The sequence below is a fragment of the Tinamus guttatus genome, unplaced genomic scaffold, assembly GCF_059628265.1.
Source record: "Tinamus guttatus ecotype Peru unplaced genomic scaffold, ASM5962826v1 Tinamus_guttatus_pri_ptg000546l, whole genome shotgun sequence".
Classification (NCBI taxonomy): Eukaryota; Metazoa; Chordata; class Aves; order Tinamiformes; family Tinamidae; genus Tinamus; species Tinamus guttatus.
In genome coordinates, this window is record NW_028289080.1 from 1,535,102 (window position 1) to 1,558,681 (window position 23,580).

The following is a 23,580-nucleotide window of genomic DNA, read 5'->3' on the forward strand; positions in this document are numbered from 1 at the left end:
TGACGTTTGCCTTTTGTCAGCAGTCTGTCACTTAGCTGCTGATCTGCAAATCACACTTTCTTATCAATTGGCAGCCATAGGATCAATAACTCAATGGCTTTAGATAAGGCTTGGGACAAGAAGAGGGTAAGGGTCAGGTACTCATGGAGACAACAAAAAGGGATCAGGTTATTCCCAGAGGCTACGGAATGACTTTAGTGCTTCATTGCAGTTTGATAATTTAAGTTACTTTACGAGGTAAAGAAATGCACAGAGGAAAGATTTAGAAGGGTTTCCTGATGCACATGTAGGAGATGGCGTTTTTCTACTTTTAAAAATACCCATGCATTTTATACACTAAAACTCAAAAATGGATTTAATTTATGGGAAGCTATAGTTAAAAAAGTCTACCATGACAATGGAGCCATTAGCAAATCAAGTTTAAATTCCAATGAAAAGACTTCCTTGAAGAATGTTCCATGACTTCCTTGAAGAACGAACCAAAGTAGAATTATTAATTATTTTACAGAAGCCACAGTTTAGAAGACCAGTGGCCTTTAAAAGTAATCATTTGAGTGACATGTGAAATGTAAGCTGACAATGTCCTTTATAAAAAATAATTTCAATTTTTGACTCAATAATTCTTGCAATTTTTGACCATAGGTAGGACCACTGGCTTGCTAGAGCCTCTTTAAAAACCTTATCATGATGTTGCTGTCTCTTCTCAACTTGGAGGCCAAAACTTCAGTGATGCTGATGAATAATCTGCTTATAGAAGACTATTACAGTGGAGTGGAAGTGAGCCAATAGGTAGAAAATAATGTAAGTAAATTCCCCACTTATTATAAAAATAATATGCACTGAAATAATTCAACATACTGAAATAATTCAAAACTTTCCAAATATTCCTAGTCAAGGCACATCAGTGTTCTCAGTCTCCAGAATGCTACTTTCTGGGAACAAAAAGAAATTCGCTCTTTGGGGAGCCATAAAAATAAGAATTCCCACGTCCAACCTGTGAGACCAGCCAACTGGGAGCGCACGCCAGCGCTGCCCTGAATGTAGGAATAAGATTTTAGTGTCCCCTCCAGTCAATCCCATGGAAGGAGAAGAGCTCTGCTGGTCTGGAATACCAGGGGACCAGCACTGCTCTGCAGGCTAGAACCACCCTCAAGGTTTGGATCCTAGTTTGGCAAATTCTTAAATATAATTTTTGGCAGCAATAAAGCCTGATGGGAGTCATAAACAGTTCTGCTTTGCCTTGGAAGTATCTATTGTTCTATATGAATTTAAGGCTGTAAATGTAGTTCCACAAAATTACCTTCATATGCTGCTGAAGTTTTGTTATTTTTAAACAGTTCTTAAATTATATGGATCCATAACAGAGGCTATAAACAAACAAACAAAAAAAGAATCAATGACATTCTGCCTTTAATTTAGGATCTGGTTACCCACCCTTGCTTTCTACCTAATATAGAATGCTGGAGAACATGATAATTCTTACTATTTCTGAATAAACAGAAATAGATAGAAAGCAGATAAACTATAGGAGAAGGAAGAAGAAAATAGGAGTTCTAGGAATACCAACAAGTTGCTTCAAACAAGGTCATTTAAAAAAAAAAAAAAAAAAAAAAAAAAAAAAAAAAAAAAACCACCACACACCTTTCTTCCCGTCTTTGCCCAAATGGATCTCTTAACTATAAACAGTCCCAGCTTGACAGTAGGATAGCCTAGAAAACCTTGTTACTGCTATGTTTTTAACAACTACAGTGACTTAGCCCCGCGGAAGAAGTTACAGAAAAGGACACCATTAGTTGTTGGATCCAGTTAACACCCTTGGCTGAAGCAGCACCTTCTAGGGGCAGAACAACAAAGAGAATTTAGGAAATAATTCAGGGAGGATTTCTTAAAGGCCTAGGAATTACAATAAGGCTTCAGGACAGAGGCTCCTGAAGGAGAGGACAGATAGGAACTAGTCCTTCCAGAAATCTTAAAGTAATAAGGACCATTTTGTAGGAAGACAAAATAAAATCTAAAAAGTTCTTGAACTGCTGAAAACCCACAAGGCCAGGACTATGATATAGCACTACTAGTGATGTGGTCTTCTCCTCTCACATCCATACATGTATGAGCGGAGCTGTGAAGAAATCAGCCGTGAGCCTACATTGAAGTTCCTCTACACTCAGAGTACTCGAGGCATCTTGGTTTTATATCCTGTAAACTCTGTTGAGTCTCAAATAAGCCGATATAATCCTTTGTATCAATTTCAAGTGCACAGTGCATAAATTTGTCAAAAAAATAATAAAAAACTCCAAAACTTTAGCACATATGGTGATTTTAGCCTTCAGGGACTTCTGACAGATGCTCAACCCAGTCAGTAACCCAAGCCCCGGAAAAAGTAAAACCAAAACATGTTAGTTTCTAGAAGCAGAACCATTAAGTATGCATCTTCTCCACCATGACTTCATCTCGTTTTCCTACAATTCATGAGCGTGTGGTCCAGGTAGAAACATTCAAGCTGTTTTTAAGTGCCCAGAAAGTCTTGCAGTTATGAAAGCTGCTACCAAACGAGCGCCTTTTGCTTCTGGCAGCTATGAACAATTCCCAATCAGGCAGAAACACATCGCCAGGGACATTAATCAAGTCTTTTGATGACAGAGTAGTGTTTAACAAGGCAGAGGTGCTATCAAAATACAAGTTTATTGATGAAACAGTGATTAAAAGGAGTAATATAAACCAGCTACAGATAGGAGGAAGATTTCAGAGACTGCAGTATGAACACATAAAGCACATTTTAAAGAGCTGTACAAAAAATGGGAAAGAGGGCACATATGACAGCCAATGTTCTCTAGCAAAAACTTTCAGACACTGGCTAGTTTATGCAGCAGGTTAGGACACTATCTGTGCACTGATACAACATAAACTTCCATTAGCAGCTCCATGTAAAGATACTGTAGAAACCACCATCATCTTTGTTCATACTTACATTTGAAAATAAATAACGTTAACAACGGACACCCCTACATAACACAGGGCATGTTTGCTCTCTAGGAAGTCAGAGGATGTTCTCCAAGAGGAAAGTTTCTCCTAGTGCTGCTAAGGATTCACAGAGACGTTCTTGGAAACGGCTGTCAAACATGTCACTTATTTCCTCTCTTAGCTCTTGCAGCAGAGGCACTGTGGACTTACCATCTGCATTCAGGATTCTCCCAAAAAGCTTATTCCAGAAATCACTGCCAACAGTCCTAAAGACAAACAGAGGTGTTTTCAGTGAAACAACATGGCATGCAGGACATGTCTGTTAATGCTCCTCTTTCCATTTAGCTCTAAATGCTGAGTCTAAAACAGTTTCACTCATATGAATGACTGTAAAAGAAAAGGAATGTTCGGTTAAAGTTTATCCATGCACACCCTTCTTTCTCCCCATGGCTTCTGAGCAGCAACTTGACATCCAGCCTGTTCCACAGGTCCAAAGACACTGTTGTTACACTGTTACCTCTTTAAGGGTACCTGACCATTGTTCACACTGAGACAGGAGGTTTTTAGATGAGTACCAAGAGGTAGATGTAAATAGGGGAGTACTCTAAGATTTATAAGCTGAGTAGATTGCAGGTCAATATTACAGGAAAGCCACAAGAGAAATATGAAAAATGAGTGGTTTACAGACAATCAACTCCTTTTTTCTTCCCCATCCATCTGCCAGAGCTCTCCTACAGATAACATTTCCAAGACACTTCACAGTAATAAATCCCCCATCTCATAGATAGACCCACATAACATGAACAAAAAGGTTAAATGACTCATTAAAGTCTGGAAAAATTGTATTTATTTTTCAGTCTTGCACCAAAGTCCACGGTGCTTCAGACTACTGAAGTGCTTTTTCCCCTCAAGATAGGGCTGAAAAAACAAAGCAACAAGTCATCTCCCTCTGTTTTAGGTAAGTGACTGACAAAGCAGCAGCCACGCTCTCAGCAGGGATGTGGCTCGTACCATTACACTAATAAACTCTTATGTTTTCTAAGTTAGCAGTCATAGAGAGCACAGCAGCAAACCTGTGAGACTTGAGGCTGAGGTCAAGGGAGCTTGACCTAGAGTCCTTTCCAACTGACCCCTTCCCAGCACTCCATAAAGGTCAGTCCTATCCTTCCAAACTCAAAACTTCCTATATCTGCTATTCAGCTCCTCCTGCTCCAACTACTCAGACCCTTAGGGCTATTTTTTCCCTCTCATACCATGTCCTCATAAAAATGAACACAGAGCAGCACTATTTTTCAGGGCAGGTCAGATTTACTTAGGTCAGATTTACTTAGCTCAAAAACAAGTAGCGTTGGGATATCTATCAGTATAGAACAAAGCCAATCTGCACCAGTGATTTAGCCATCAATTGCTTTCTACTATTTCTAAAATTAAGGCATTAAGATACATTTATTGCCAATCTATAAATCAGTGACATCCCTCTCTCCAGAAAACAATCAACTCTGGTGATTTTTTTTTCCCTCTGTGGCCACTACAGTGAACTGATCACCTGAAGAATAAAGAGCTTCAGGGTGCAGTCTAAAACGCATAGTGAGCACTCAATGCCTGCTAGAGCCTTGTCACTAAAAGTATTAATCTATAACAGGTAAACAAAAAATATATGCAAAATAAATCACTTTCCCTTGTGTGCAGCTCAGGAAGGTAGAGATTTTTTTGCAAAGATGGAATACAACAGAACTAGAGAGGTATAAGCAACACAGGTTGCTTAGGAACTGGATAAGTCCCATATTGGCAGCACATTCTTTAAGTGATGGTTAGAGAGGTATATCCATACATTGAATGTGGCCAATATACCAGGATCTTGAACGCTGACAGCTCTCAGGTGAAGTCTGTATCATAGGCAGAATGCTCTGGAACAGCCTTATAAAATGCTAAGGCAGAGAGACTCTACAAGATGGGACTGCTGAGATGAGCAGGTATTTGCTTTAAGTACAAACATACGATAGATGAACACAGAGTAATCTTGTAGACAAAACATGTGGCTAAAAGGGAGCAGTAGAAATTAATATTTGGAGACTAACACCACATCCAAAAAAAGACAGTGGTTGCCCATGAAGCTTAAATTATACATGCACAAGAAGGAAAATAATTAAAGTTATACTGTTTCTGCAACAGTTACAGAGAGAAGCCTGGCATCAGCATCTTACTAGCCTTCAATGGAGCCTAGAAGAAAGAGCAGAAAATCCAAATAATCTCCATATCTAAAGCAACATGTTCATGTAATTTCTTTCTCACCACCCACGCACATATAAAACCTCCCCAAGTCTGGTCTATGAAGTTAGAAAAAGATTAAGGCAGGTCTGAAAAACGTGGGGGGGGAGGGGAGGGGAAAAAAATACAAGTTAACTGCTCTGTAAGGCGCATTCAGCATAAAACTGTCTCAAACATAGCACTACAGTACATGTTTGAGTACATTATAGTTCTTCATGTTTGCGTAGTACTTGATGTGTGTTACAGTACTTAGTGTTTGAGTACAGAGCACTCAAACACTAAGTACTACAACTTTTGAAGCTACCGGACTTGTTCATTGTAAGCCTCCATAGAACAGTGTTGTTGCTGCCAAGAGCATAAATTCTGTGTTTAAGCTTTGAAGATGCAAAAAGAGCAAAGAAAGTTTGAAGAAGTCTGTTCCTTCCCAGCAGTCTGCTCTGCAAAAGGACTTACTTGGACATATTTTGGCTGATTTTCCAGGTGAAATTTTCCTGATAGACTTGGATATGATTCCCAAACAGCATCAAATGGACTATATCTGCAATGGCAACCATGTCTACCTGCAACCACAATAAACACCAAAAAGTTGAACTTGTCTTGATTTCTGCAGTCCAAGACAGATTTATACATTGGCACTTTTACCCATTTAAGACTCAACTTAGTGTTCGCATCAAAATCATGCGGAACACTGTGAAGGAAATAAAAGGGCCAAAAGGGAAGACTTTGGTCTTCTTAAAAATTCATAAATAAGTATAGCACTGACAGAAACTCAGCAAATCCAAAACAGTGCTGCTAGTCTCTTCAAATGCAAAATATGTATTTAGAGGAAGACTAAAATATCTGGCTAAAGACTCACCTGATAAGGAGAAGAGCTTTTTGCCAGGAGCTGCTGTCCATAAGGGGTCTGAGCTATTGGAAAGCTGTTGAGCAAATTTATCTGAGACTGCAGCTTCAAATCGAGGCTATGAGAGAAATCCACTATCTTCAGAGCACTAGCCATCTCATCATTAGCAAACGGATCACAGATCCTACATAAAGGAAACAAACGTTGCAGGTGACAAGCCACCAATTTGGGGTTTTTTCAACTGGGAAGGGAAGGTGTGTCTAAACTAAACTATGTCAATGCTCCCCTCTGATGGTTAGCTTCAGAACTACTACTGAAAAGACTCCACCTTGAAGTAAGAGGAGCCAGCGGGGCAGACCAAAGCTTCAAGATAATACTGGTATCTCCAAAAAGAGTAATAGAAAGCACTAAAGATGATGCTCTTTTGACATCTGCTTAGTCACCAGAAATACAGCTAGGGGAACCGTAGCAAGATAGGGTTGTCAAATTTTTGACAGTTGAAGCTGGATTTGCATTTACCAAAGAAGAACCAAAATAAATCTAACAGTAGACCAGATTCTATCTATTAAATGTCTAATTTAAAAGTTTAATGTCAATAGTTTTTTTTAAACAGGTCAACAAAGACTAACCACTACCTCATTTGCTTCTAATGGAAGCGTATCTGACTCAAGATGATTAGACATTCCAAAATTAAGGCCATCCCATACTTAGTTCACAACTAATATTCTGGGAGATATGTGACTATTAACACGGTTTGGGGAAGAGTTTAAAAAACACAAAATTTGATTATTTCATCAATTTACAAGCAGGACTGTAGTGAGAAAGGCAAGCAATTTGTCTAGTGACCAGAATACGCAGGCACTCCCATCTGCCCTCCTAGCTTCCTATTTTTCACATTTAGGATCAAAGGCAAATTATATCCAGTACCTAGTCAGCTGCTCTTTTTTTAATGAGACATACACTTTACATCATCATGATGTACATGCTCTTCTATAAAAATAGAGAAAAGAAAGTATCGCTCCCAATCAAAATGTTTTCACCACTTTCAGAATACATAACAGCCTAGAAAATGTCTCTTGACCTGAGCTACATCATCAGGAGCCTAAGCAAAGGTGAGAAATTGTAACAGGAGCTGTAGCTGAAATTGCCTTTCCGTATTGATACAAAGACACTAACCTGTCTCCCAGAAAGAATACCTCTAGACTCAGGTCTCCGTGGACGATCTCTGCTTTGTGGAGTTTCTCTACAACACCCAGAAGATTATAAACCACCAACAGAATAACCTCCTCTGTGATGGTCTTACAGTCACGAATTATGTCCTGATGATACAGAATAAAAATACTTTTTTGTGTCATTCTACCTCAAACAAAATGGATTATTTATAGCTTAGCAACATAGTAAATCCTTTAGCAACATACTAAAGGCTGAGACTTTATGCTGTGCCATAGCGGACTAGAAGATGGCAAGAAATGCAAGTAAATTTTAGTTGCAAACCCCATTACAAAATAAAAATGCAGTTCTTAGCCCACATCACCTGTCACTTCTGTGATTAAAGTCAAAAAAAAAAGGTTTAAATGAGTCTCAGAAATCCAGAAATGAGAAACCAATCCTATCTAAGGCTTTAGTGAACAGTTTTAAAAGACAAAACAAAAAGTCAGAGTATCTAGACTACAGGATTAAACATGTGAAAGTCTTCAGGAATGACTGACAAAACTCCCTGTTGGTACCTACAGAAGGAGTTCATGTCTTGTACAGCTGTACTTTGGCCATCTGTACTAACCCCAAGTATAAAGCGATTGATATCCCTGTGTAGAACAGCACAGCCATCTTGGTAGAGGAAACAGCTGCAATTCTCACTGAAGCTTTGGTCAAAATCAGTATTCAAACGCTCCTGTAGTTGAAGTGTGATATAAAAATCCCAAGGTACAGGCTCAGAATACACCTAGAGGAAGGTACAGAAGAACAACATTTATTTTTGGAATAAAGCAGAAATTGCTCATCTTAATTTTCTGTCTTTTTTTCCCCCCATTTTACTGTTAAACACATTTTCCATAATCAGAAACTTTTCATTTATATTGCTACTTAGAAAGAGGTTTTGAAATTTCTCATTTCATGCCTGGAATTAAGAAATTAAAACTAGATTTACTGTATGGTAGACTAAAATGACAGATGAAAATATAACATTTCAGATTTCATGTATAATTAACGTATTACCTTTATTACAAATCCCTTTGCATCCAACTGGGGAAAGTTAGCTGGAACAGCAAAACATATCTTGTATTCTTCATTGGCCCAATATTCCCGTTTGATACAATAAGTCTCATTTCCTGTAATGAAAGTTTACAAAGTGTCACATCAAATGTATACGATCAGACTATTGAAGCTACTCCCCACCTGCCCACCAGAAAACTCGAAGGGGACGAGCATGAGAGATGTTGTGACCAGCATAGAACATGAAGAGATCCCTTGCAGTCTAGAAAGTTTGTGGCTCTTACCTAGCTCAAATTCTTTCTCAATCACCATTGCAGGCAGAGATCCATTCTCCAAATGGAAGTCTGGAGAAGCAGTCAGTGATTCTGGCATGGGATCTAGGAGCTTTTTCCGCTGTTCATTACTCCACAGAAATTGAGGTATGTCATCACCTAGGCAGAGAAGCAACAGCAAGATGGGCTCAATCTAGAAGGTGATCCCCTTTGCGAAAGGGCCGTATTTGATGAGCAGAGTGACATGGATAGACTTTATTTGCATGCTGAAAAGTAATGCAGGAAGTCAGAAAAGCCACGGAGGGACTTCAATACACATCAGAGAAAAGCAATAGGAACAATCAGTTTAGCAAACACAATCCTCAGAAATATATTCTAATACAGTCTAATTCTTCTATTTCTGAATTCCGGCTTGTTACTCCTACCTATGCCTTGCGATGCCTTAAGTAACCTCTCCTTCACCTTAGTATTAACATCTCTTTAGATGTTGAGACTATATCCTCACTATATACCGTGGCTAAATGGGTATGGCGGAACTAAACAAACATCACACAAGCCACTGAGCAACAGAAAACATACAGAAAGAGTAGAGAATGTAGGATGGATGGAAAAGATCATAATGTAGTTGTAGTTGCAAGTTATTTGTGGTGAGGGAAATTCAGTTTCAGTACTAACCAGTGATGTTTTCACCAATACCTCCAGAATCGGTAACAATTTCAGCAGGCAGGCTCTGAACAAGCTCCAGTTTCTCAGGAATATGCAGATATTTAATAGTAGATATTTGTGCAACAGAGGAAAGAGAAGATCCTGGGGAGACAGAAGACCCTGACGAGCGAGTATCTTCCTGACTTGCTTCCATAATTGGGCTGTAAATAAAATTATCAGTTATTCAGACTTCCAGAAAATTCAACATGTAGAAAACACTGGTTAGTGGCTATAAAAGTATTCCATGTATCCATAGACTTCTTTAACAAAGACATCCTTTTCATCTCATGAGGAAAAGGGGCAGTTATATTGGTGCATTACCTTAGCTCTGATAATTGTTTACAAGTATTCTTTGTATACTGATTATTTTTAATCTTATTTTACATTAACCATACCTGCTATAAAAGAGATACTGAACATTTATCAGTGTCCTAGTTACCAGAATTCAGTCCTGCCATACTTTTAAAGAAGCGCAAATGCTTTTAAAGGGGCACAAGACCAAAATCTTTCTTGCTCTTCCTTCCTAATTATAATCAGCATGGATGTCTTCCCAGGGTGTTTACTTTCCCAGATAATAAACACCTTCAGCTTGGTGTACATATTTACACATTAACAACCAGCAAATAAAGCTCGGGTCTAAATTAAGAAAACAAATTCAATCCATGCCTTTTTGACAATGGTGAGAAACAGCGAGTTGTTTGTCAAAATTTTCCTCTCCATACAAGAAATCTAAATCATAACCATCGGATCCCTTTTATTCAAGTTACAGAAACATTCAAGTACAAAAGAAACTGACGATTCAACTTTCAGTCTCTGGGGTTAGAAAGCGTTTATGAATTTCTACCAAAAAAGTGATCTGTGCAGAAGGAAAACAGTTAAATACTGCAGTATGAACAGTGAAAAGTCAAAAGAACAGTTATTACTTTTTTAGCTGCTCAAGGCACACTGGACTCCAAGTTAGAAACAAAGGTAGTGTTAAGCACATTTTGATCTCTTAGCAAAGTTGTTTCTTCTGAAACATAATAGTAAAACTGCAACCAAAGACACACTGGAAAAGGGCAGAAGATGCCTTGCTATAAATACCTCAGTTTCTTGGCACAAAGAGCTTCATTGTATGTTCCCTCACAAACAGGGATCTGTTGATTCAGAGGGGTGTTCTTGGATTCTGGACAATCTTCCTTGAGGGCACTCTCTGAATAAGCAGGAGCTGCGATTCTCTGAGCTAACACCCCATGGAAGGGGGTGGATGCCAGGTGGGCAGCCCTAACAAAGTCACAGGTGTCTTCTGGGTTGGCACAAAAGGTTTTGTTCTTGTAAGAGCCTGTCACAATTGCATCTTCAGTCAGAGGTTCAATTCCATTCAGCTCATCCTGCAACAAATAGGAAAAGAAAACAAAAACCTAGGCATTTTATGTCAAAACATTTCTGTTAAACAGCTGTCTCCTCCCCCTCCCACCATTATGAAACTGAAATTCTGTCAAGATGTGCTTCATATTCTTAAATTCTGGCAGGAAAAAGCAGTAGGCAAATAATAATCAAATAGGCAGTTACGACATGTGTTAATTAATATTTTACTTTTAATTTATCAACCACACAAGTTCAGTCATTGAATTTTTAAACTGGCGTAATTGCCTCCCATATAGAGATGCAGATTTGCACTATCTTTATCCCTCTTACCTTTCAGGGAACGCTTTCCTTTAGACATGCCAGTCTCACAATAATGTCTCACCTAGTCATTACAAAGAGGGTTTCCTCTCTCCCTTCTTCCATCCTACCACCTTTCAACTTGAGCCTGACACCTTGTCTTCAGGTACTACTTCTATTACTTCTCTGAAGTAACTGGCTGTAACTGAAATACATTTCCCTAAGTAGAAAGCGTGGCACAGTTGCATTCTAGAGTTACTGTGAACTATGAAAGGCTACTTGCTATGTGTCAGAGAAACATATAGCTGCATTTCTGTTCAGTTAGAGCACATAATTCAAGAGCTGACTAGTGTTGGGCATTGAAAACTACTAGAGCATGCAAAGCAGCACTACGCAGATACCCCAAGCAAGTCTGCAACCAAAGGCAGCACAATGCTCATCAGGAATTACTCAACCCTGCGAGTTATTGCATAATGCAATTGTACTGTAAAATCCTTCCCAGCTCAGAATAAAATCCTCTCAATTTAAAGCTTTACTGCTGGCATGCAGTAACAAAGCCCTTTGATGAGACAGCAAGTCACAGCTCTAGTGATTGCTTTACAAACATCTGCAAAATTGCCAGGACAGTCTGGGATGGCTTAGGATGCAGGGAGCACAGGTTTAGATGATTTGAGGTGAGAAACAGAAGGCTGAAATGCTTGTCCAGATGTGTGGTAAGAGAAGGATGCAGAAGACAAGTCTTCCTCACATAAACATTTTTTTTTTTTTTTTAAAACAGTTGCAGAGTGAGGAAAACTGACCACTGCTCTTGCTTAAAATTTAAAGGCTCTCTGCCACTATCTCTGTACCAACAACTTCGAAGTCTCAAAAAAACCATGAAGTTTCCAGGATAATCTACCCAATTCAAGCACTGCTGTGGATTCCTGATTGTGTCATATCAATAACTTGACAGTCCAGGCAATATTACTCAGTTCAATAGTAGGACAGTCGGCTTCTCTTTATCAGAAAATCTGCTATAAAGGGTTTCCTTACACAAGCTTCCGGTGGCACATTTTCCTTTGCAGTGAGAGAATCTGAAGGTTTACGAATAGCAAGGGGGCGCCAGGCACTTTTCTGTGCATGACCTGTAGAACAACTAAGAAAAAGTTATATCGTGTTAAATATTTACTAGCATAGCTTCTGGTCAGAGATTTCTCTCAGCAATTTACATTTACTGGCTGCTTCAATGCGATCCACTTCCTAAACCAGAAAATTGGAGTGTATACGGGTCTCCAGAATCAAGAAAACATATGCAGCACCCCAAGTGGTTTGTGAAAAGTTCTAGGAGAAACAGAGTACATGGCCAGAAAATATTTCCCTCCTAAGTAGCGTAACAAGACTAAAAATAAATAAAAAATAAAACAAACAAACAAAAAAAAAAACCCAAACACAAGAACCAATTCATCTGCAAGAGAAAGTGGCTGGTACTTTAGTTATTCACCTCCCTCAAAAATCTAGTTCCTCAATAACACAACCTTGTATTCTGGTTTACTGAAGCAGATGTCTCATCAAAAATGGAGAAACATGTAGCAGGTTCCACAGGAGGAAGGAGGGCAACATCTACAAAAGAAAACCAAAAGACTATTAAATCAAGAGTTTTTCCACAACAGCCTATCCAATACTTCTTAAGAGGAGTAATAACCTACATGAAAGGTGCCACTCCCAGCAAGAAGTTAGAGAACTCTTTGAATAATTGTATAGGCAAGGAGAGGTTGGTCAATCAAACAGAAATGCTTGGTTTTGTTATGGCAAGAACCACCTAAAATCTGTACCTTTCTTACTAAGGTTGGCTTCAGCTCTTTGGCCTTCCTGTTCATCCTCAGAGTCCAAAAACACACTCCATCCCTGCACATCAGGGCATACAGCAGGAGACTGGATGACCTCTATCAAAAAACACAGCAGTCAACTCAGCTTAAAAGTGAATTTCTTCAGCATGCACTCTTCTCAACAACAGAATTTACAATGCAGCAAATCAGTGTATAGTTTCCAGATGTTGACTGCAACCAAATCCTCAAATAAGGACTAAAGAGGGTATCTTAAAAAAAGAAAATATTGAAACTACTCTTATTTATTTTTATTACTTTTAATAAGCAGATTTTAGTAAGACTGCATAAAATAAAATGAAAAAAATTAATTCTCTTCAATTATTAAAAAATAGCTCTTCTCACTGAAAGTTTTTCCAAAAAGCAGGTCTCCACCAGGTGCCCCAAATGTCCAGGCATTAGACATTAGCACATTCTTATTTTCATTTTCCTAATCCACCTGGGCTTGTTTTTTTTTCATTTGCTGTAGGTTTTTGCTGTTCATTTGAAAGAACATTTTCTTTCAGTACCAACCTTCTCTAAAGTGGTAAAAATTTAAATAATACTTACTCTTGGAACGAGCTGGTTGCTGCAGTTCAGTATCTTCTGAAGGCTGTGGTTCACTGTGAACAAGAAACAAACTTGTTTCTTACAGTTTACACACCTTCACAAAGCACAAGTAGACTTAGTTCAAAAAAAAAAAAAATCAAGCCAAGCCAAGTTATCTTACACCACCTGCAAAAAATTAATTCTTTGAAGATTTAAAATTCTGGCTGGAGGCTGAGACCTAAGGATACCCTTTCTCCATACAGAAGGCTTTCTGTTAATCATGAGTGTTATATAACTAGTTACCCCCACAAATTTTCTCATTACCTGCAAATAAAAAAAAAAAAAAAAAAATCTTTGCTACCTTTGCAAGTGAGGCTGTTTCTCTCCAAGTTCTGTTGCACTGGAGAATGCAACATCTTGCAGTCCCAAAGCTGGTGAGGACTCTCTTGTGTCTGCTGGCTGTAAAAACAAGAGTGTATTTTGGTTCCATGGGGGTGGAAGCACAAGCTATGCAAAGAGGTTCCAAGAATACCATGATAATCGCATGCAGGTCATAAAAGCCTTGATGTACCAATAAATGGCCAAAACCAGTTTTGTTTGCACTTAATTTACTTGCATGAGAGTGTTGTTTGGTTATTAAACAGACACTCTACTACGTATAGATTTTACTCTTTACAACTACATAAAGATTTTGTTTGGTATTTTTTGTTAACCAAGAGGCTACATTGTACTACATATAGTAAGATGTTTGTCAGCAGTTGCACAAACTTGCATCAAATTCAGAGCATCCTGCATTTCCTTATTTAAAGCGTATCTATTACTAATAATGTTTTGGAAGGGGCAGAGAGGGAATATACTTTCAGTCGAACTGATGCATTCAGGAACAAGAAAAGCTTTAAATTAATTTTTACCTGTAACTTGCAAACTACATGAACATTGGGGTTAAAAATTGCCATCGCTTACCAAAATAGCATTTTTCCAGCTAGTTAGACAATACTTAACAGCAGTAAAGCAAAGCATACACATTTATATTTAAGTAAAACTAAAACAGTCCCTGCTCAAGGCAGTACTGCACTTAACATGCATTAGATCCTTTTTTTTTTTTTTTTTTTTTTTCTTCATGTGCAGAACAGAGTTCCTTCTGTCTTCTTTTTCATTGCCAACTTCTCTAGACAGAAGGAAGCCACTAGTGATTAGAGTTTAAGAAAGTTATTTACCCTTAAGCACTCAGAAGGCCTTTAATAAATAATTTAGAAGTTTGTATCTTAACATCTTTAGACTCCTTTAGTGAAATTACGTGCTGGGAAATATTTGTTTGAACTTTCATTTACTGGGTGACACTCCCACTGTAGGCATACAACTGATTGAAACATCCTTTCCAAGAGAGGATGAAGTATTAGCCAAGAAAATTGTTACATATTCTTCCACTAGCACTGTCACTTAAAAATAGTAGCTATTTGTAGGAGAGCAGATAAAGGAAGAGGTCAATACCTGTTCGTGTGGCTCTTTCTGCCTGTCCTTCAGGACCTTCTCCAGCGCCTCAATTTTTCTTTGAATCTCTTCCTTCCTCTGTGCTATGACTTGTATCTCCTCTAAAGATAGAGTAGCTGGTAAGACACCACACATTTCGTGTGCAAGATGTGGCTAAAGGCTAAATATACCATAAAGGAGGCTAAAATTCTGGGGTTCCTTCCCTGTTCCCTGAGCTATAATGTTAAGCTGGAAACAGTGTTGTTCTCTCTATACTTCAGAGGGGCTAAAAATCACTATTTCAGTAAAAACAGCAGCTGCAGTGAGAAACCAGTATATCAATAAAAACAGGAGAGTCTTATGACTTCATCCCAGGAAGCCTTAAGTCTTCCCACTTTATGGCATACCTTCTATTTTCTTTTGGGCTCGTTTTCTGTAGATTTCAGCTCGAATCTCTTCGAAAGAGAATTCTTCCACTCCAGCATAAACTTTATCTTTGCAATACATCACCAACTCTTGCTTTTCCTGAGCGTCCTGCTGATGGCTTTGCACTCGTTGTAGAGGGTCCTCTTCTTTCTCAGGTTTGCGAGCGCTTAAAACACTGTTTATGCTGGGTTCAATTTTGCAAGGAGTCCTGAAGAGACAAAAAGTTAATATTTGAGGCTTACGAACTGCATTGCCAAAGAGCAGCAAGTACTGGTGAGAGAAGAGCCAGTTCGAGAGTCTAACTGTAGACCAGTCTAAACAGAAGTTGATTAATGGCTAGACAAACAAAACAAGGAAGAAAAATGGAATTACGAGTCAGTGTATTTCTTTCTGAGCTAGAAATCTGTAAACCAGGAAAAAAAAGTGATGGTAATGTTCACCCAAAAAAAACAAAATTCTTATAGCACTCTAAATTTCTTCACATTCTGGAGTGAGATTTATTTTTACTTTAGCTCCAGTGATGTGCGTGAATGTACAGGTGGTGAGAAGTCTATAACCATCCTCTAAAACAGAGTTAATCTTAAGAACTAGCAGACCTTAAAAATGAAAGATTTCCAACTAGGTTGGGCCTGGTATTTGACCCTAAAGAGAAGTTTAAAATATCATAAAAGCTCAAGGAAGAGTGCACTGCATATTGAACACTGGAAATTAATTTCCCAGTTATGCTTACCTCAGTAACTTCAGATCTCAACAACTCAGAAATGTGTTTAACTGGTTTGGGCAATTAGTTAATTCAAAACACTTATAAAAGCTGTTAAGTTTCACCTTTCAGAAAGCTCATAACCCTAAAATCAGTTCAGAGACTGATGTACAAAATGTATTCATAGGTATGTTTTTAAGTGCCCCACCACCACACCCATAAACATAGACTTTGGTGGAGCAGGAAGGAAGGGGTTAGTTAACCAGGTCACTATGGGGTCCTTCTACTCTAACCTCTGATAATGTGATTTTTCAAGGGCTTTACTGCTGCATCATGAGGCAAGGGATTTAAAAACAGAAAAAGATATGCTTTTAAATTCTTTCCACTACACAGCTGTAAATAGCCTAAAATAGCTTAAGCAGACATTTGTATGTAGTTTTATACTGATTTGGCAAATTTGTGTTTAAAACATAAGGCTCAATTTCCATCCATTTCTTTCTGCTGCCCTCTGTAAATAGTAAGTTTTCATCTAGGAGAGACAAGCAGGTCAAGAGATCTAATCCTATGGCATTACTGACTTCCAGGAGCAAGAAATAGTTTTAGTTTAGACAACCTTGATATTTTACATGTTCTAAAACTACGGAATACCTTCGGTCAGAGCTACTCTGCAGTCGGACAGCATTCTCATTTTGATTATACATTCAAGAGGGAAAAAAAATATCAAGGAAGAAATCAGCAATATCAATATGTTTCACATTGAAACTATGATATCAAACATGCTTTCTCAGCCCTCTATTAGAAAGAATCCATGTTTATTACAACCATCATTAGCCACTGGAAAAAGAAAGGTAAACAGCTTTTCCAAATGATGCATTTTTCTACTGTAACAAAATGGAGCAAGCCCTTCTCCTGGGATTTATCAGCATTTCAGTGAGCACTGTGCAAAGTGGAGGGTAGTGTCAGGAAAACAGCACACTCCTCCCTAACCTAAGCAACACTGTTGTCATGGAAACTTTGATAGCTTGTTCCAGAATAAAACTCCATATAGAGTCAGCATAGAGTTCCCAAGATAGAGCAAAACAGCAGGGAGCCTTTATCCATTTGGACTGCTTTCACAGCAAGCAGTACACTGAAGTAACTGTGGTTTGGGGTAAATATACCAAGCTAAACCAGTAAATATTTAAACTATTTACTATGTGCAGACATGGTACAGATTGTCATATATTGAGCACCGACAGCCAAATACTTTTCATGTTCTTAAGAATTCTCCTTTGAAGCCTCTGCACAGCCTGATAATTCCCAAGCCAGCTATGCTTAAATCTGTGTATAGCTAGACGCTTTACTGCTCAGTCAAAGGAGTCAGAACCTTGTGAAGTGGCTTTGAAAATTTCAAATGCTTATTCTTGTTTCAAACTACAGGGAAGACTCACATCACTTGTTGCTGAGCTGACTCTTCCACGTATGGGGTGAAATTAGGCAACGTACAGGGCACTTCCATGCCAGAATTAGCATTACTGCGAGGACGCTGAAGGGGAAGAAAAAAAAAAAAAAAAAAGCCCATATTAGCAGCTTAAAGTTTCACTATATTCCCTTTTTTCCCCTCTCTGAATCTCTGTTTTCACAGTCCTTAGCTAGGCTAGTTTTTCTTATTTAAAAACATATAACCTCCTCAAGCCCTAGTTTCTTTGTTACTCTGAGGGAGTACTGGCAAAGCAGGGCATTCCAGTCATTTCTCATTTGTTTTCCAGAGAGACTACAATCCTATTTTTTTAATCCAAGATTGATTGTCCCAAACCTTTAATATTATCTCCCTGGTTTCTTACAAAGAGCCTCCAGACTTCTCCATTTTCTTCTCAGCAACACCACACCACAAACAGCCCTTAAGACTGTCTTTGGAGTCAGTTAAAGAGAAGTGGAGAGTGGAATTTAATCTGCCAACACTTTATTCTCATCTGCTTATTTGAAATTCCACAAAATTCTCAGCCAGGAAAATTTATGTGGGGGAATATTTTACAGATTGGTTTGTCTTTGCCATCATCATTCACCCAATTATATATTTAGCCATCTCCATGCTGCCAGCAGCAGAGAAGCCTCTCTTCTTTATGTAGCTTTACATCAGAAAGCATTTGTAAAAAGTTATTCTAGTTATTCTATACAGTAAGACGTTCTGTGTAATGAGCACCACTGGACATTTTAAATTCTGTTTCTTTCATTTCACTCAACTCTGTTTGTTGCAGATAGGACTAAGGCAGGACAGACAAAAAGAATACAGAAGTATTTGGGGACTAAAATGGATGCATAAGCAGCCTGAACCAAACTGAACAGCAACCAAAAAAGGTTTCACATTAAGGATTTTTTTCCCTCCTCATTCTTCTTAATGAAATTAAGCCTGTAATTAAGTGAACACAACTGTTTACACTAAATCAAGTTGTTTGGCATTTGGCAGCAATTCTTTTTGGAATTTCCATGAATTTTAGTCCTTTGTCCACTTCCTCTCAGTGCTTATTTCTAAACATCAGGCTTCTATAGTGAAAAGTATCAAGTATTTTTAATCTTCTGATTACTGGACACTTTTTCCTGCTTTTCCTAAAAAAGGCAGGAAAACGCTGAGAATTATCTAAGGACCCATAAACCAAACTTGATTTCATGGGCTTCAGTTTCCTTCAAATAACATCTTGGATGATTTCTCTATAAGAATTATATACACATCTTTAGCACAGCTTTTTCATGCCTCCAGCATCAGGCTGGACAGTTAGAACCTACTTCCTGACCTTGCTGTTTTCACCTCCCTGCACACTGCCCTATATTGCTAGGACAGGTATTCTACTGACACAGGTGTTTTCAGTTCCTTTGATCTCTACTTTTCTGGACTACAATTCTTCCCACATCAGCTCCTCAAGAGAGACCTAGAGAATTCTTCCTACGCATTGTTTTCCAAAGAAAGTAACAAGTTCTTTCCCTGGGTTATATTATACAATAACAATTTAACTCTTGCTGTCATAGCTCATGAAATTACTGATGTCGAGCTTCTCTCGCTTTCGGAGAGATAAGGGTGTTTTTCCTCTTCTAGTGCTTTCCTGTTCTCCAAATAGGTTGGCAAGACACTCTACAGATCTTCCTGGTTAGCAAGGATTAAAGTTTCTTCATTTACAGATGTGCAGAATTTTTTTAAAAACGTATGCTAGCAAGGTCAGCTTGTCTAACTTGACTAGGTTACACATGGGTAGACTTCAAGAAGAAACTAGGAAGTTCTGCAGTTATCAGTAAACACAAACTATGTTTACCAAGAGAGAAGCATGATCTTTTTCCTGGGGAATTAAGAGAAATCATGACAGCCAACTTCCTCCTTTTTTCCAGCCCATCCTGAGATTCCTTACCCTGCCAGAGTTCCAAGGTCCTGCACTTAATTCATTCTCTTTGGCCTTTGGAGCTGGAGGTGCTGTCCATGACTGAGGGGTAAGTGCAGGAATACCAGGTCCAGAAGCTGAAGCTGAATTTTCATCAAACACAGCAAAACGTAAATTATTTGAAAGCTGCTGAGAAACTGGATTTTGTAAGCTTCTGTTTCGGCCTGTGACTGTAAGCAAAGGAAATTATGAAAGTTAACCTTCAACCTGACTATGGTAGGTTTAAAGTTTCACAGAAGTGTTATTCATCCAAGACCATGTGGTTTCACCAAATGAATTTACCTTTAAGTGCATCTCCCACACGACTAATTGGCGCTGCCACATTTTTCTTCCCCCTGCCTTTTAGATCTGCCAGACAGCTTCTCTGAGGTTCTGCAGTTCTCAGAAGATCCACATCTTTTTCATCAGCAGCTTCCTCAAGTCCCAGTAGTGTCTGCCGAGAAACACGGGCCTGAAACTGCCTGCAAAATATATTGGAAACGTCAGACTGGAAGCATCACCCTACCAGCTATCCACTGAAGCACTTCAAATCAGTCCAAGGGCCTCCCTTTAGGAGGAAACTCACCTGTGGTGGGACTGGAGCTTGTCCAAAGGCTCAGCCTTACGCTGAAGACCTTCCTGGAATATTAAGTCTGCTTTCTTAAAGCTTCCTCTAGCCTCGAGTTCTTCTGCCCACGTGATATAGAGTTGTGCCAATGTTGTGCCAATTTCCTCACTATGTAGATAACTGTACAGATCCAAGGGCTCACTACAACAATTCCCCTGAAATAACCAAAATAATTTTTTATAATTACATCAAACTACAAAAGGATTCCAAGCCAAAACCTGCTTTCTGATGCTCCTTGAGGACCCCTATTGATTAAATACAAGTCTTATAGGAACTAGAGGCAGGATCAAATCAAAATTCCTAAGATAAAAGAAGAAAAATAACAATAGGGGACGAATGCTAATGAGCAAATGCATTCGCCAGTATTATCAGCACTCCCTAATTCCAGCCTACACACTCGGATTCAGCCATTTCTTAGAAATTTCATCCGAGAAAATTCAAGTATGGCATTTTAGTATTTGCAAGAATAGTTATGTTATCCTTAGATAAGATCCTTTAAAAAAGCTGAACAAGAAATAAAGACATAGTAAAACAAATCTGCAAGTCCAGAACACCCCTATCGTTTGCCATTTGCAATAAATTTTGCAACAGAAAGCTTAAGTTTATAGCTGTCCAAACTGAAAAACACCCAAAAATTCTCTTAAAGGAGAGAAATTGAATAGAAGAGTAGATAACATGTATGCAGAGAGATACATCTAATGCTGTACTACTGGCAAAGCAGATTCTTTGACTCTCATTAAGAAATTCAGCCTAGCTATGTGCCAATGATATTCAAAAGTATCAAGAAAGAGCAGGACTCGAGAAATATTCACAAAACACTTACAAACTTGAGCCAGAGGTTAAGATAACGGGGATCTTTGTAGTATTTCTGCTGCTCATAGAGTGCTTTCACAGCCCTTTCCAATACTGCTGGGAGATTACTCTCCTTTCCACCCTGGGGGAACGTTTGCTCTGTCCACCTGATATACCTAGAGATGGAATACAAGCATAAAAAGTCAGTTCTGGATAAGATATACAGCCTCTGTTTCTACAGGTAAGGAGTGACAAAAAAAAAAAAAAAAAAAAGGCATTTTGCCTGCTGTTCACCTCCCAGTTTTGCTATAAAAATCCTCTTTTCAGAATCTAGTATTAAAATACAACCAGTTCCTCCAATTTTTTTTTTATTTCAGAACCTAATAGTTTGGTGGTATGGATCTAACTTTTCCATTTGTTCTTCTAAAATATGAGAAAGCTTACCGGTCCCAGACATCCAGGGGATCATCTCCAGAGTAAAACCGGATTTCTGATTCAAATTCTCTAGAAAAGAGATTATCCAATCACTAAAGACATTTGTAAAATTACAAAAGTGTCTCCTGCTGCATAAACGAAGGCCTCCCCTCTTACTCGTACTACTTTGTAGGTCCACACCACGATAACAACTTACATTATCATATGACCTCATACCACACGACCTTATACTATGACCCAAAGAGTTAAAGAAAATAAACAAACATTTGGACTCTTCGTCAGAAAGAAAGTGGTAGAGAAATTACAGATATTTTAAAAGAACAGGCACTGGCACAAACTTTCCAAAACATACTTCAAAGCATTTATATTCCAAATCTTTATAATCTCCCTTCACAGAATTCTTGCCCTCTTTTGAAAAGTTACTAGGAAATGGAAAGATTGCAAAGAAAATAACCTTAAAAGTGCAGCATGCAGCTAGCATAGGCATTAGTTACAAAAATTTTGCTCTTCTCTTTCATTGTGTTCATGAGATTAGTAGAGATAAAGGAAAATTACAAGAAGGCAGAAAGAAGGAACGTGTCCAAACATTGCTTACTGTTTTTTCAGTTGAGCAGCAGTGTGGATGGAAGTCTCCTGCTGAGCCAGGGCCTCCTGCAAGGTGGACATGATGCGGCCCTGCCTGAGGGGCTGCACATTTTCTTTGCTCAGCTCCCACTCATCGTTCCACACCTGTGACATGACAAGCTCTTCCTTACGCTCTGTGTTGATGAAAAAAAAAAAAAAGAAAAAAGAAAAAAGAAATAATACACAATTGAGTAGGTAGGTCTCCCTGTGGCCAGGCGGGATGAGGAGACACAGGACGGAAGGAGAAGGGGCTGTTCACTGCACGGCTCCGGAGCGGCTTTCAGAAAAGCGCCCTCAGGGCCGAGCATGGCGGCTTCTCCCCAGCATAACTCCCCTTCCCCCTCTCCTCCGCGACGGGACGAGGGGACCGCACTCTCCCGAAGGCGGCCGGAGGGAAGAGCCAGGCGTCCTCCAGCCCCGCAAAACCCGCACCCACGCGCGGCGCTACCGCCCTGCCCGGCACTCACGCAACGCAGCACCCGCGGAAAAGACGCTGGCAGCGCAACAGCCGCCCCTCGAGCCACCTTCGAAATTCAAACGCCAACCGCCGCCGGCTCCCTCCCCATTGGCCAATGCTTTCGGCGGCCGCCTTGCTGATAGGTTGCACAGTGTGCGGGGCGGTGCCGGAGCGGTGCCTCATGGGAGATGTAGTTTGGCGCGGGCGGCGTCGCCCGTGAGGCGCGACCTCCCGAGGGGCTGCGTGTTCCGGCCTAAATCTGGGCTCTCCTTCTGGCACCCACAAGAGAGGCCTGATAAATTAATAAATAAGTGAATCTAAATAAGATGTTTTGTGCTGTCGTGGGAGTGAACAGTCTGCTGGTGCTCTTAGAGTGACAACACAGATATCCAGATCCATTCAGAGCCATAACCTGCGTCTCCCCCTCATCCTCTCTGTACTCCTCCAGGAGCCTGTGAGGAAACATGTAGAAGACAACACCTAACATGATCTCTCGAGCTTTTCTTGAGCTTTTCTTTTTTTATATGCCCCAAAAGCATATATTTTGACACAAGGTACAACAACACTAACCTAACTTCGCTATCATAGGTGCTACCCAAGCTTGACTACATTATCTAAGTAGTTGGAAGAGGGAAACAATAGCATCTGAAAGCAGAGCTCATGGGAAGATGATAAGACATGTTGAGATAAAACGTGTTTAGACTGAAATGCTTCAGATGTCCTGTGGTAATGTGGCATATATCTGAATTTCAGTCCTTGCACCTACATTTATCTGCTGAGATTTCATATAATGAGCAATGCCTTCGCTGCTACAAATGAACCTCCTCTATCCCAATAGCATGTGTTTATAAAGATATGAATCCATTTGGTGTTTATTTGACATTTGAAATCTGACTGTGTTGAGACACCCATCAAGAAAAAGAGACACTGGAGGGGAGGCTTTAGGAGGAGGCAAACTTTATCTCTCGCACACATGGAGAAAACAGGCAATTTAGGCAAATCTACATTTTTCCCTTCAAGGGAAATGGGAAACAGAGGGAAAGGCTTCAAGAACAGAGGACAACAGATCTTTGCCCTTCTTTTCACTCTGCTTCAGCTACTACTTTTGCGGCCTCTAAAAGACATCAGCTTCTGGCTTGTTCCCTCTGTTAGAAGCGAGAGATGGGAATGCATATTCCAAAACACAATTTCTGTCTAAGTATTAAGACTTGGTCACTGCTCTCCTCAGCTCATTTCTACAAGCTTCATTTTCAGAACTAACCCAAGAATTTTCCCTCTGGATTTTTCATATATCCTGCCTGTGCCTGCTGATTTTGATTAAAGTTCAGTTTGCCTTGGCAGGCAAGGAGGGAAATTGCTTTTTTTTCCTA

At 39.3% G+C, this 23,580-nt stretch overlaps 1 protein-coding gene across 1 annotated transcript; it reads right to left on the minus strand.

Annotated features, from left to right (window-relative positions):
• Window positions 1-2,861: 2,861 nt before the first annotated feature.
• BUB1B (BUB1 mitotic checkpoint serine/threonine kinase B) lies at window positions 2,862-21,877 on the minus strand. Its single transcript, XM_088534145.1, has 23 exons — window positions 21,725-21,877; window positions 21,139-21,198; window positions 20,726-20,870; window positions 19,861-20,057; window positions 19,578-19,756; window positions 19,266-19,465; window positions 17,319-17,413; window positions 15,170-15,396; window positions 14,784-14,884; window positions 13,654-13,751; window positions 13,314-13,366; window positions 12,714-12,824; window positions 12,417-12,501; window positions 11,935-12,037; window positions 10,342-10,628; window positions 9,229-9,419; window positions 8,566-8,712; window positions 8,285-8,397; window positions 7,851-8,012; window positions 7,247-7,389; window positions 6,083-6,254; window positions 5,680-5,786; window positions 2,862-3,224 (listed from the first exon to the last, which is right to left on the minus strand). Exons 1-23 carry the CDS (start codon window positions 21,865-21,867, stop codon window positions 3,035-3,037), a joined length of 3,309 nt encoding a protein of 1,102 aa, XP_088390271.1. The 5' UTR covers window positions 21,868-21,877; the 3' UTR covers window positions 2,862-3,034.
• Between the last annotated feature and the right edge of the window lie 1,703 nt (window positions 21,878-23,580).

What these genes read in the sequence shown, in the direction of transcription:
- BUB1B (XM_088534145.1), bottom strand. Translation starts at nt 21,867, where the DNA reads ATGTCACAGGTGTGGAACGATGAGTGGGAGCTGAGCAAAGAAAATGTG. An exon ending in AAGCTCCAGTCCCACCACAG is followed by an intron (nt 19,757 to 19,860) that starts GTGAGTTTCCTC and finishes TATATTTTGCAG; the next exon opens with GCAGTTTCAGGCCCGTGTTT. An exon ending in TGTGGGAGATGCACTTAAAG is followed by an intron (nt 19,466 to 19,577) that starts GTAAATTCATTT and finishes CTTTGCTTACAG; the next exon opens with TCACAGGCCGAAACAGAAGC.